At 64.6% G+C, this 13,150-nt stretch overlaps 1 protein-coding gene across 4 annotated transcripts in view; it reads left to right on the top strand.

The window, feature by feature from the left end:
* The window catches only part of AGRN (agrin), a 35,031-nt gene extending 22,197 nt beyond the window's left edge, over positions 1 to 12,834 (top strand). For 2 of the 4 annotated variants that reach the window (XM_049618340.1, XM_049618342.1), the window contains 29 exons: positions 389 to 607; positions 683 to 877; positions 972 to 1,172; positions 1,256 to 1,404; positions 1,495 to 1,600; positions 2,363 to 2,479; positions 2,562 to 2,726; positions 2,910 to 3,053; positions 3,158 to 3,282; positions 3,358 to 3,463; positions 3,562 to 3,897; positions 3,978 to 4,115; positions 4,555 to 4,682; positions 4,814 to 4,928; positions 5,014 to 5,133; positions 5,267 to 5,623; positions 5,812 to 6,004; positions 6,174 to 6,389; positions 6,807 to 6,928; positions 7,122 to 7,256; positions 7,471 to 7,567; positions 7,662 to 7,826; positions 7,947 to 8,058; positions 8,506 to 8,622; positions 8,764 to 8,956; positions 9,038 to 9,125; positions 10,360 to 10,584; positions 11,067 to 11,170; positions 11,516 to 12,834. In XM_049618340.1, the coding sequence (XP_049474297.1) occupies positions 389 to 607; positions 683 to 877; positions 972 to 1,172; positions 1,256 to 1,404; positions 1,495 to 1,600; positions 2,363 to 2,479; positions 2,562 to 2,726; positions 2,910 to 3,053; positions 3,158 to 3,282; positions 3,358 to 3,463; positions 3,562 to 3,897; positions 3,978 to 4,115; positions 4,555 to 4,682; positions 4,814 to 4,928; positions 5,014 to 5,133; positions 5,267 to 5,623; positions 5,812 to 6,004; positions 6,174 to 6,389; positions 6,807 to 6,928; positions 7,122 to 7,256; positions 7,471 to 7,567; positions 7,662 to 7,826; positions 7,947 to 8,058; positions 8,506 to 8,622; positions 8,764 to 8,956; positions 9,038 to 9,125; positions 10,360 to 10,584; positions 11,067 to 11,170; positions 11,516 to 11,673 (4,646 nt within the window). In that variant the 3' untranslated portion in view covers positions 11,674 to 12,834. Of the gene's footprint in view, positions 1 to 388; positions 608 to 682; positions 878 to 971; positions 1,173 to 1,255; positions 1,405 to 1,494; positions 1,601 to 2,362; positions 2,480 to 2,561; positions 2,727 to 2,909; positions 3,054 to 3,157; positions 3,283 to 3,357; positions 3,464 to 3,543; positions 3,898 to 3,977; positions 4,116 to 4,554; positions 4,683 to 4,813; positions 4,929 to 5,013; positions 5,134 to 5,266; positions 5,624 to 5,811; positions 6,005 to 6,173; positions 6,390 to 6,806; positions 6,929 to 7,121; positions 7,257 to 7,470; positions 7,568 to 7,661; positions 7,827 to 7,946; positions 8,059 to 8,505; positions 8,623 to 8,763; positions 8,957 to 9,037; positions 9,126 to 10,359; positions 10,585 to 11,066; positions 11,171 to 11,515 lie in introns of all 4 variants that reach the window. The other 2 variants (XM_049618339.1, XM_049618341.1) reach the window with 1 other exon arrangement.
* Positions 12,835 to 13,150: the final 316 nt, after the last annotated feature.

The raw sequence follows: 13,150 nt of genomic DNA, 5'->3' as shown, positions 1-13,150 counted from the left end.
CCCCCCCCCATGGGGAGAGAGCCCCCCTACCTGTGTGGGTGTCCCAGGGCTGCTGGTGGCCAGGGGTCAGTGACCCGGATGGCTGCATAAGCCTGGCCTTCCCTCAACCCACGGCAGGGGGGGCAGTCAGGAAGTTCCTGCGTCTTGGGGGCGGCCCCTCCCTCCACTCACGCAGGGGGCCGAGGCTGTTTGGGTCTGTGTCCCTGTCCGCGTCTGTCGTGTGTCTGTCCCTTTCTCTGCTGTGTCCTGAGCACTTCGGCCCTTCTCCCAGTCCGCCTCCCCTCTGCTGTCCCCACCCTGGGAGAGGGTCTGCTGCGTGGAGCTGGGGGCTTTGTGCATAAGCCCGGGGGAGCAGGTGGAGCTCACTGGGTGCCTGTGTCCTCCCCAGACCAGCCCCTGTCCCCATGCCTTGGGGTGCAGTGCCCGTTTGGGGCAGCGTGTGCTGTGAAGAACGGGGAAGCCGAGTGTGTGTGCCAGCAGGCGTGTTCGGGCATCTATGATCCTGTGTGTGGCAGTGATGGCGTCACGTACGGCAGCACGTGTGAGCTGGAAGCCACGGCCTGCACCCTTGGACGGGAGATCCGGGTGGCTCGCAGAGGACCCTGTGGTCAGTGGCGGGCAAGTGGGTCTTGCTAGTGGGTCGTGGGTCCTGGTCGCCGTGGTGACGGAGCCCCTTCCCTAGACCGCTGTGGGCAGTGCCGCTTCGGAGCTCTGTGTGAGGCTGAGACCGGGCGCTGCGTGTGCCCCTCCGAGTGCGTGGCCCTGGCCCAGCCTGTGTGCGGCTCTGATGGGCACACGTACGCCAGCGAGTGTGAGCTGCACGTCCACGCCTGCACACATCAGATCAGCCTGCGTGTGGTCTCGGCTGGACGCTGCCGTGAGTGGGGCCGTGGGGGCCGGCAGGCTGTGGTCCTGGGTCTCCCCCGCTCGGCTGGGGTCCCCTGACCTCTGCCTGGCTTCGCCCTCCACAGAGACCTGCGGAGACACGGTGTGTGCCTTTGGCGCGGTGTGCTCGGCTGGACGGTGTGTGTGTCCCCGGTGTGAGCGCCCCCCGCCCGGCCCCGTGTGTGGCAGTGACGGTGTCACCTACCACAGCGCCTGTGAGCTCCGGGAGGCTGCCTGCCAGCAGCAGACACGGATCGAGGAGGCCCGGGCAGGGCCCTGTGAGCAGGGTAGGCTCGGGGATGACCGGCAGGGGCTGCCGTGCACCCGCCTCAGACAGGACCCCACGGGTGACCCGGCCCCCTCCCCGCAGCCGAGTGCGGCTCCGGAGGCTCTGGCTCTGGAGAGGACGGCGAGTGTGAGCGGGAGCTGTGCCGGCAGCATGGCGGCGTCTGGGACGAGGACTCGGAAGACGGGCCCTGCGTCTGTGACTTCAGCTGCCAGAGCGCCCCGAGGAGCCCGGTGAGCAACCCCCGCCCCCCAAGCTCCCCCGGCTCCGGGCGGGCTGCGGGGAAGTGGCTGTGGCCACCCACGCTGACCCCGCCCTTCCAGGTGTGTGGCTCCGACGGGGTCACCTACGGCACCGAGTGCGAGCTGAAGAAGGCCCGGTGTGAGCTGCAGCGGGAACTGTACGTCGCGGCTCAGGGAACCTGCCGTGGTGAGTGGGCACACGGGCTCCGTCTGGGTGTGTGTGGCCTGTGCCCTGTGTGTGAATGTGCCTTGGCGTGTGTGCACACACGTGTGAGGCATGTGGGTAGGCACGTCCCCGTGAGCGCCGCGCGCGTGCCGTGTGGGGCATGCGCACACGTAAGTGTTTTAAATGTGCGGCGGTGGCGAGTATTCGTGTTTGTGTAGTTGCACACGTGGCCGTAGGGTGCCCATCAGTCAGCAGGTGCACTGAGCACCCACCGTGCGCCAGACTGGGCTTTGGTGCAGGGAGGCCGCGTGTTAGGGAGGCCCACGCTCTGGACACTTTGTTTTGGGGGAAGACTGACGGTGATCCAGTGGATACGTCACGTTTAGGTACTTCTACGTGTGCACGAGTGCTCGCGGGCGTATGCGCGTGGACTTCTGCACGCGTGTGCACATGCATGTCTGCGGGGTGTTTGAATGCGCGCGGTTTTGGAGGAACGTTGGCAAAGGTGCACACGTGCGTGTGTTTGTGTGTGTGTATGCCAGTGAAAACGTGCTACCCTAAGCGTGTTTGGTTCCGGTTGTGTGTGTACATACGTGACCTTGGGTGTTCTGCATGCTCTTGGTCCCATGCGTCCGGACGTGTTTTATAAGTGGTGTGGTCCGAGCCCCAGGTACCCAGGTCCTGGTGGGAGTTGCCATCAGGGGAGGTTGAGGCGGAGTGGCCAGGCCCAAAGTGGGCATCAGGCAATGCGTGACATCTGAACCCTCTGCCCCCTTCCTGCAGGCCCCACCCTGGCCCCGCTGCCACCTGCAGTTCCCCCGCACTGCACCCAGACCCCCTACGGCTGCTGCCAGGACAACATCACTGCTGCCCGCGGTGTGGGCCTGGCTGGCTGCCCCAGTGAGTATTTGACCCCAACACTGACCCCCAGCCGGGTGGAGCCATGTAGCCGCAGTGACCTTATCCTGCCCTGGCCTTGCAGGCTCCTGCCACTGCAACCCACATGGCTCCTACAGTGGCACCTGTGACCCAGCCACAGGCCAGTGCTCCTGCCGCCCAGGGGTCGGGGGCCTCAAGTGTGATCGCTGTGAGCCCGGCTTCTGGAACTTCCGTGGCATTGTCACCGACGGCCGGAGCGGCTGCACTCGTGAGTGACAGGGGCGACGGTCAGTTCCCAGGTGGGCACTCCCACCTGTCCACCTTGTCACTGTGTTCCTCGTCTCACCTGCTCAGACCCTGGCCTGATCCGCACCAGGCAGGAGCTGGGCTGGGCTCTGGAGCCAGTGGGGAAACCAGGCGTGGACCTCAGGTTCTTCCCCCTGCCCCCCAGCCTGCAGCTGTGACCCCCGGGGTGCTGTGCGGGACGACTGTGAGCAGATGGCAGGGCTGTGCTCGTGTAAGCCTGGGGTGGCCGGACCCAAGTGCGGGCAGTGTCCGGACGGCCACACCCTGGGCCCTGCTGGCTGTGAGACAGGTGAGGGCCGTGCCTGGCACCGACCTTGGCTCCCTTTGCTGGGGGTGGGGCCGTCATAGGGGCCAGGCCTCCTCAGCCAGCAGGGCCCCCCGTGTCTGCCCCAGACTCCTTGGCGCCCGAGACCTGTGCTGAGATGCGCTGCGAGTTTGGGGCATCCTGCGTGGAGGAAGCTGGCTCCGCACACTGCGTGTGCCCGACACCCACCTGTCCAGAGGCCAGTGCCACCAAGGTGAGGGGTGGGGCATGTGGAGGGCGGTAGGAGAGGCGAGGGGCCTTCCGCCAGCATCCTTGCCCTGTGCCCCAGGTCTGTGGGTCGGACGGAGTCACCTACGGCAATGAGTGCCAACTGAGGACCATCGCCTGCCGCCAGGGCTTGGACATCTCTATCCAGAGCCTTGGCCCATGCCAGGGTGAGGCCCGACCCACCGCCCCAGAACTGACCGCGAAGGCCCGACACTGGGCTGACCACCTGACCCAGCCCTCCACTCAGACTCTCTTTTTCTTGCAGAGGCTATTGCTTCTGGTGCCCGCCCAACATCTCCTGCACCCGTGGCCACCTTGGGGCTCAACGTGAGCAGGGCGCTGCCGCCCCCACCCAGCGCCCTCCCCCTGACTCCCGGCAGTACCCCTCACAGCCGGCCCACTCCTCGACCCTCACCGGGACCTTGGACCACTGCCCGCATCCCCAGGACAACCACGAGGCCCGTGCTGACCATGCCCCCCACGGCCCCTGCCACAGCCCCCAATCTCGCCACATCTGCCTTTGGCGAATCTGGCAGTGCTGATGGGAGCGGCGATGAGGAACTGAGTGGTGACCTGGAAGCCAGTGGGACGGGCTCAGGGGGTGAGCATGGGCCCAGGGATGTGGGGGACAGCGCCCAGGAGGGCCACCCCTGGGGCTAGGCTTAGACTGTCCTTTCCCAGGACTCGAGCCCCCCGAAGGTGGCAGCGCTGTGACCCCTGGGCCACCCCTAGAGAGGGCTTCTTGCTACAACTCACCTTTGGGCTGCTGCTCGGATGGCAAGACGCCCTCGCTGGACACAGAAGGTTCCAACTGTCCTGGTGAGTGGGTAGCCGGGGGCTGGGGTGGAACGTGAATGGTGGCCTGGACACAGCCAGGAATGCTGTCTCCCCCCACCGCAGACAGGAGGCCTGTCCAGCAGGTGGGCCCTCAGGGTTTATAGTCTTCTGGTCTTGGCACACACGTGTGCGTGGTCTCGGGGATTCGGTGTAGGCATGCACACGTGTGGCCTCGGCCCTCACGCACGTGTGGGTGCCTAGGACCCTGTGGCTAACTTCTTTCCTATTGCAAGCCGGCCTCGGGCACTGCTCCAAGAAGTCTGCCTGGTAACTGATGCCAGCCCTGCCCCGGGTCCCCACTAACCTCATGATCATCTGACTAACCACCACCTGCCCTGCACCCCGTGTGGCTTGCTGCTGGGGCCTGTGCCCGTGGCCAGCTCAGAGGCCAGGCAGGGCCTCACTGCCCCCTCCTCCACAGCCACCAAGGCGTTCCAGGGTGTGCTGGAGCTTGAGGGAGTCGAGGGGCAAGAGCTGTTCTATACACCGGAGATGGCTGACCCCAAGTCAGAGCTTTTTGGGGAGACCGCTAGGAGTATCGAGAGCACAGTACGTATGGGGCCCACAGAGCAGGGCTGCACTTCCCTCCCGGGACAGACCCAGAGAAGGGCTGCAGCGAGAGGGCCTGACAACCCGGCCTGGGCAGCTCCCCGGAGCCTTCACCCGCTCCGCACCCACAGCTGGATGACCTCTTCCGGAACTCAGACGTTAAGAAGGACTTCCGAAGCGTCCGCCTGCGGGACCTGGGGCCTGGCAGCTCAGTCCGAGCCATTGTGGACGTGCACTTTGATCCTGGTGAGTTCCCTACCCTGGGCCCTCCCAGGAGACAATAGGGGCGCTGTGTGGGGCTCCACCGTGCTCAGTGTCCCCTCCTTCTCAGCCACGACCTTTAGGGCGCCCGACGTGGGCCAGGCCCTGCTCCGGCAGATACAGGCCTCTAGGCGCCGGTCCCTGGGGGTCAGGCGGCCACTGCAGGAGCACGTGCGCTTCATGGACTTTGGTGAGTGCCCAGTCTGGCCAAGTGCTGTGGCTTGCCTGTCCTGTCATCCCCTGCGACCCCGAGGACCCTTGTCCCTGCTGGCCCTCCCTGTGCTCTGCCTTCTGGGTATCCTGACAGTCTCCGTAACCCTCAGACTGGTTTCCTGCGTTCTTCACGGGAGCCACCACGGGAGCCACACCTGCCGCCGCCACGGCCAGGGCCACCACCGTGGCCCACCTGCCTTCTGCTGTGACCCAGCGGGCCCTCTACCCCAGTCACACAAGCCGGCCTGTTGGCAGGACCACAGCCCTGCCCACGACACGCCAGCTCCCCACCACTGCCCCCCGTCATGTGCCTGGACGCCGGCCCTTGCCCCCAGGCACCCAGCAGCCACCAAGGCCCTGTGACTCCCAGCCCTGCCTCCACGGAGGGACCTGCCAGGACCAAGACTCAGGTGGAGGCTTCACCTGTAGCTGCCCAGTGGGCAGGAGGGGAGACACCTGCGAGAAGGGTAAGGGTCATTCACACTGGAGAGAGGCAAGGGGCAAGGGTCGGGGCTGCACCAAGCCACCGTCAGGAGTTGGGGGCTAGGCACCCCTGAGCCGGGGACAGGGCTGGGGATCTCCAGTTGGAGGAACACGCAGGGTGGGGCCAGGGTCTCCTGCACCCTGCAGCCGGTCCCTCCCCGTCCCCCTGCAGCACTGCAGCCCTCACTGCCAGCCTTCGGAGGCCACTCCTTCCTGGCCTTCCCCACCCTCCGTGCCTACCACACACTGCGCCTGGCGCTCGAGTTCCGGACGTGGGAGCCACAGGGGCTGCTGCTCTACAATGGCAACGCCCGGGGCAAGGACTTCCTGTCACTGACGTTGCTGGGGGGCCGCGTGCAGCTCAGGTGAGCACGCAGGGCTGCCTAGGCCGGGGTGGGATCAGGGCCAGGGCATACTGGGGCGGGGGTGGTCAGGACTGGAGGTGAGGCGGCTCAGGGTTAGGGCGGGAGGCTGAGGTTGAGCAGTGGACCTGACTCCTTTTCGCTGTGCTGACCGCCTGCTCCCATCCCCCAGGTTCGACACAGGTTCGGGGCCCGCGGTACTGACCAGCTCAGTGCCTGTAGAGCCTGGCCGCTGGCATCGCTTGGAGCTGTCTCGGCACTGGCGCCGGGGTACCCTCTCAGTGGATGGTGAGACCCCTGTTGTGGGCCACAGCCCCAGTGGTACGGATGGTCTCAACCTGGACACAGACCTCTTTGTGGGCGGCGTCCCAGCGGACCAGGCTTCCGTGTGAGCATCAAGGAGGGTGGGGTGCCCCTGATCCTGGAGCCCTGACCCTGGTCCTGACCCTTGACTCTTGTGGGTGGAAGGGTGAGCGTGGATGATGGCGATGACCCTGATTTGATCCTGATCCTGATTCTGTCACCCCTGGGGTGGCATCCCTGAGGACCAGGGATGGTCCTGCTGGCTGCTGTGTTACCACTAAGGAGGGGCTAGGCTGGCCCTGACCTTCTTCCTTGAGCCTTGACCCTCAACCCACTTCTTGGTTCTGTCCTCTTTGTGGGACTAGCCATCTTGTGAACATCAAAGGGGCTGGGGCTGGGGATCCTGGCTGACTGGGGGGCGGGGGGCAGTGTCACAGGGGGCTGTGAGGGAGGATGCCTTTGGTCTCTGGCCTCTGACGCCTGACCCTCATCCTGGCGGCAGGGTGCTCGAAAGGACCTCTGTCAGCGTTGGCCTCAAGGGCTGTATCCGCCTGCTGGACATCAACAATCAGCGGTTGGAACTCAGCAGCTGGCAGGGGACAGTAACCCGAAGCTCTGGTGTGGGTGAGTGCAGGGACCACCCCTGCCTCCGTAGGGCCCTGTGCCAGGGACTGCAGGCTGGTGTGTTCCCTTGTCAGTGCCCACCCGGCCGCTGTGGTGAGGGTGGAGCCTGGGCCGGGTGCTGGGGCAGGGGCACAGCTGTGTGTCTGTGGGCAAGGGTTCAAGTCTCCTGGGACCCCTTCCTGTCTCCTTCCAGGTGCAACCTGTAGTGATGGCGAGAACCCCTGTGAGCCGAACCCTTGCCACGGGGCAGCCCCTTGCCGTGTGCTGCCTGGGGGCGAGGCCCAGTGCGAATGCCCCCAGGGACGAGGGGGCGCCCTCTGTCAGACAGGTGGGAGCACTGGGCTGTCAGGGCTGGGAGGAGGGTGAGGAGGAGGGGTTTTGGATTGAGCATTAGGGTGTGGGTTCGGTTTGGGGTTAGGATCGGAGGTCAGGCTAGCGCTAGGGCTTGAGTTAGGCCTGGGGCGCATAGATCAGTGGGGTTCCAGGGAACCCCGGGGGTCAGGGCCCAGCCCCCGGTGTGACTGCTCTCTTGTCTTGCACAGTCTCCAAGCAGGATTATCCCCGGCCCTTCCTGGCTGACTTCAGCGGCTTCTCCTACCTGGAGCTGGAAGGCCTGCATACGTTTGCGCGAGATCTAGGGTCAGTAGGGACAGAAGGGGTGGACGAGGGGGAAGCGTCCCGCCAACCCCGTCCAGCCATTGAGACACCCCCACCTGACCCTGCGTGACCCCAGGGAGAAGATGGCGCTGGACGTGGTGTTCCTGGCCCGTGGCCCCAGTGGCTTGCTCCTCTACAATGGGCAGAAGACGGATGGCAAGGGGGACTTTGTGTCACTGGCGTTGCATGATCGATTCCTGGAGTTCCGCTATGACCTGGGCAAGGGGGCAGCGGTCATCAGGTGCATCCTCTTGGGTGGGCGTGGGGGTGAGACTGGGGACACTCGGCAGTGTCACTCAGGCTCCTGAGTGGGCAGGCTGGCAGGGCCCAGAGCCCGCTCACGGTACCCCCTCCTCACCAGGAGCAAGGAGCCAGTGGCCCTGGACACCTGGACCAGGGTCTCACTGGAGCGCAGTGGCCGCAAGGGCGCCATGCGTGTCAGTGACGGGCCCCGAGTGCTGGGGGAGTCCCCGGTGAGTGTCCCCGGGGCCATGGACCTCCCACCACCAACACCCCTGCCTCCTTCTTCCTCCTCCTCCTGGGAGGCATGGCAGCCCCCACCCCACAGCTGGCTCTCACTGAACTGTTTTCTCCCCCGTCTGTCCTGTGCCTCTGTCTGTCTGTCTTCTTTCTGCCCTCACTGCTCTCTGGCCCTTGCTCTGCAACCCCCACCCTGCTCTTCGGACACCAGAAGTCCCGCAAGGTACTGGTCTCTGCTCTCATCCTGCTCATTCACCTTCTAGAGTAGCCCCTACCCCCACTAAGTCCCCACATCGGCCGTGTTTGTGTGATTAACTGCCTCCTAGGTGGGCTGGCGGGCGAGGGGGGGTGGATCACTGCGGGCCAGCGGGGCTGCTGATCTGGGGCTTAGCGTCCCTGTCTCTGCCCAGTGAGCTCCCTCACCCAGCACCTCCCCTCAGGTGCCACACACAGTCCTCAACCTGAAGGAGCCGCTCTATGTCGGAGGGGCTCCTGATTTCAGCAAGCTGGCCCGGGCAGCTGCAGTGTCCTCCGGCTTTGACGGCGTCATCCAGCTGGTGCGTGGGGCAGGGGCAGGGGTGGTGGCGTCGTGAGGAAGGGCCCACCCATCCCAGAGTTGCCTCTGTCCCGGGGCAGGGGCTGCCATGGTAGGGAGGACACCCGGCAGGACGGAGGTTCTCCGCCTCTTATCTCCCTAGGTCTCCCTGAAAGGCCACCAGCTGCTGACCCAGGAGCACGTGCTGCGGGCAGTGGACGTCTCGTCTTTCACACACCACCCTTGTACCCAGGCCTCGGGCCACCCCTGCCTCAATGGGGCCTCCTGCCTCCCTCGGGAGGCCTCCTATGAGTGCCTGTGTCCCGGGGGCTTCTCGGGGCTTCACTGCGAGAAGGGTGAGCGCTGCTTGGCGCTTAGCTGAGGCTGGGTGGGGTGGAGCCCCGCCCGAGGTGACCCTCACCCCGACTATCTCTCAGGGCTGATTGAGAAGTCGGCAGGGGATCTGGATGCCCTAGCCTTCGACGGACAAACCTACGTTGAATATCTCAATGCCGTGACCGAGAGGTAACGTGCCGCCCGGGAGCTGGGCACCTCCTCTGCCCTCTGTTGTGTGTCAGGTCCTATCTGTGCGTGCTGTGCTGGGTAAGATGCCCAGACCCTCCACAGTCACCCTCAGCTTTGTGGCCGAGAGGGGAAGGCCCAGCGGCGCCTCCACCTCCCCCCCGTCGACTCGGCCACCCACCACCTTCCTCCACCCTCCTTTCTCACCACCTCTGTCTCTTTGTTTCCAAGCGAGCTGACCAATGAGATCCCAGCGTAAGTAGCACCTTGGCCCCCATCCCCGCCTTCACTCTCACCCATTCTCAGTTCCTCATCCATTGGCAGCATGCCCCTTGCCCCACCCCCACTGAGGGCAAGGGCGAAACTTTCCACCCTGGTGGAGGAGAGTGGGGTTGGGCTGCCGTTCGTGCCATGGAAGGGTTAGTTCCCTAGCTTGGCAGTGGGAAGATCCCCATTCCCGGGACCTGTGCTGAAGCCCAGTCACCACGTCCACCCCAGCAGCCACTGCCCTTGACAGAGGGCCCCAGCAGAGTGTGCACGTGTGTGTGCGCATCAGAATACCTGTGTGTCTGAGTATGTGGATGCACACGGGTCCGTGTGCGGCGTGTGTATGTCACGTGTGTTTGGACAAAGGCCTCTCCCAGGCGGGTGAGCCCTCGGTCTTCATTCCACGCCACCCCATGCCTCACCTGTCGATCTTTGGCCTGGGTCATGCCCGCCAGCCCCACGTGTACCCACATGTCACTGCCCCGGCTCTGTGGTGGGAGAGCCGATTCCCTGGGGTCCCGTGTATCTTCCGCGCGTGCGGGCTCTCTCACTCTCCATTGCTGGGAAGGGGACGTGGGGCGGGGCTTCCAGGTCGCCCCACACAACCCCCCCCCCCCCCCCCCCGCCGACCCTTGGCTACAGCCTGTCTGTTCCTTGCTCACCTGCTTCCCCTCTCTTCTGGCTTCTAAGTCCTGAAGCTCCGGATTCCGGGGCCCTCCCCAGGTGAGCAGTGACATCCCAACCCCCGCTGTCTGTCCACCTTGCTCCTCTGTTTGTGTGTCTGCCTGTCCGGCCACATCCCCTACCATCCGTCTCTCGGCCTGTCTGTTCCGTGTGGTTGCCCGCCTGCCTGCCCGTCCGGTCTCCCCGGTCTCATCACAGCTGCTGTCATGGCCCTTGCCCTCCCGCCTCCCCCCGTCCCGTCCCAGGATGCCCTCCCGGAGGCGCTGACCAGCCTTCTGCCCCGCAGTGAGAAGGCAGTGCGCAGCAACCACTTTGAGCTGAGCCTACGCACAGAGGCCACACAGGGGCTGGTGCTGTGGAGCGGGAAGGCCACAGAGCGGGCTGACTACGTCGCTCTGGCCATCGTGGATGGGCGCCTGCAGCTGACCTACGACTTGGGCTCCCAGCCCGTGGTGCTGCGTTCCACCGTGCCGGTCAACACCAACCGCTGGTTGCGGGTCAGGGCACACAGGTCAGTGAGAAGCCCGGGGCGCGCCAGGAATAGTGGCGGGCGCTGCCTGGACTTGCCCGGCCAGGGCGCGCCCAGTCGCTTGTAGCCAGGGCACAGGCTTGAGGTGGGGGCAGGGCTAACTCACCCGAGGTCACTGCCAGTGATGGGGGGAGGGACCGGAACACACGGGAGAGGCAGTTATGGCCAGGGAACCCCTGATCTGAAAAGAGAGTCCCTGCTCTACCCAGACGCTGTTTGGAGACCTGTCCATACAGCCTGAGCCTGGCCGTCCCTTTAGCAAAGTTTAACCCACAGGAGGCTCCCCTGCGCTAGCCACAGGGTGCGCTCCTGGGGATCGGTGCCACCCATTCTGGCCCCCAGGCGTGACGGCAGCGGGCCTGGGGCAGGGCTTCTGGCGAGAGGGATTTGGGGGCTCAGGATCTAGGGGTGGCAGGGTGTGCCCTCTGGAACCACCTGAGGGCCTCACCCCACCACACCCCCAGGGAACAGAGGGAAGGATCCCTCCAGGTGGGCAATGAGGCCCCTGTGACTGGCTCTTCCCCGCTGGGTGCCACACAGCTAGACACAGACGGAGCCCTGTGGCTGGGTGAGTGTTTGGGGGGAGGCCAGGGAAGGGGTACCCAGGGGTCTCAGAATCTGAGGGAAGACCTCATCCCTTGGGGCTGGCAACTCAGTGCCATCTGAGTCACCCATCCAGGACAGCCGACCCACTGGCTGGGATAGTCCTGTCCCCTCTTGTCTTAGGCCCTGGGCGGTTATGGGGCCAGGAGAAATGCTCCAGCCTCCTGGCCACGTGGCCCCCCAGGGCACTGACAGGCCTCAGGTAGCTCACCTGTCCTTTTCAGTACCCGTGGGTCTGTCTGCTGGCTAGCGTCCCAGATTGCCCATCCCCGTGTCACAGTCGGGTGGCCTTCCCTCTGTCTTCTTGCAGGTGGCCTGGAGAAGCCGCCCATGGGCCAGGCCCTGCCCAAAGCCTACAGCACAGGCTTTGTGGGCTGCCTCCGGGATGTAGTGGTGGGCCAGCGCCCGCTGCACCTGCTGGAAGATGCTGTCACCAAGCCGGGGCTTCGGGCCTGTGCCGCCCCGTGAAACATACGCCACAGCCCACCAGCCGCCCTGCTGTCATTATTTTCTATTTTTGTAAACTCATTGCTTTTTTGATATGGTTTTCTTGCCTGTATGTTGGCCAGAGGGACTGCTGGACCGGCCTCCCTCCCATCCAGACAGACAAGCTACAGAGGCAAACTCCGTGTCAAGGGACTTGCAGGGGGAGGTGGTGCAGGCAGCGTGGAGGGCTTGACTCCAGCGCTAGTCTCAGGACGTGCCTCTCCACCTCAGGCCACCGTGTCCCGGCCCCTTGTGCTGTGCCTCCCCTGTGTGTCCACCTGGGCCGGGCCTGTGTCCCCAGAGCAGGAAGGCGCTGCTGGGGCTTGAGGGGGCCGTTCCTCCTTGCAAGCCCTCAGGGGCCTCCTCGGTTCCCACTTGAGCTGCTCCTGCCCTTGGCGTGTGCGGTAGGCCGGGGCTAGCCTCGAGCGCAGACCGGCCCCTCCCAGGCCTCCTGTGCCAATACTGTGACTTAGAAGCAATGTTACTGTTGGGGCTGTATATTGTACCCTTCCTTCCAGCCGTGTCCGCCAGTCCCAGAGTGCTGGAGAGCAGAGGCCAAGCCCAGGCCTGGTCAGGGCACCTTGGCCCTTAGTTGGCCTGCCTGTCCATCCGGCCACCCTGGACATAGCTGTGTCCCCTCCCTGATACCCCAGGTCCCATGAGGAGTCCTGAGAGGGAGCAGGACCGCTGTGTGATGTGGTTGATGTCCGCTGCCTGCTCGTTTGGGCAGCCGGCATCCCCCTCTCAAGGATGGATGTTCGGGCCTGACCACCAACCTTTACGCATTGATTTTATTTGACACGTGGAGTGACAGGGCCATCGTTCTTCCTGTCCTGGCCCAAGGGCGGCTGAGGACTCCACACAGCAAACTCCCTCTCGGGTTCTGGCGTGAGGGTAGCTGTCATTGTCCAAGAATGACCGGGGGTCGGCCGAATGTCTGACCAAGGCCAAGGGGTGGGTGTAGAGGCAGCAGAAAAAACTGCAACGTTACGCCGCGTCCTACCTGTCCCCCCCCACCCTCCCCTCCGTGGGGGTAGCAGCCCCAACACCCCCACATCTGGGACTGTGTCATGTTACTAACTCCAGTCTGTGTCTGTGTCTGTGTCAATCACCGTGAATTAAAGTCTGAACACTTTAAAAGAATTGCTGGCATCTGTCCACACCGGACACTGTCCTGAGCCCTGCCTGGCCCGGTGATGACCCACCTGGCTGGCTTCTGTCCCATGGCTTCTCATTCAACTGTATGGTATAGCACAGGCTGCAAGTTCTCTTAGGAGGCTCTGGATGAAGGGGGGTGCCATGCACTGGGGATCAGGGCTGGTTTTCACAGAGTGCTGGTTATGGTGGGGGTAGGGGCATGGAGGCCAGCCTTGGATGGGACACCTTGCGGGCAGCAACCCCCGTGTGTGCGCGTGTGTGTGCATATTTGCACATGTCATCTACGTGCATGCGTCTGTGA

The sequence above is a fragment of the Panthera uncia genome (assembly GCF_023721935.1).
Source record: "Panthera uncia isolate 11264 chromosome C1 unlocalized genomic scaffold, Puncia_PCG_1.0 HiC_scaffold_4, whole genome shotgun sequence".
Classification (NCBI taxonomy): domain Eukaryota; kingdom Metazoa; phylum Chordata; class Mammalia; order Carnivora; family Felidae; genus Panthera; species Panthera uncia.
This window is presented reverse-complemented; position numbering and strand designations above follow the sequence as displayed.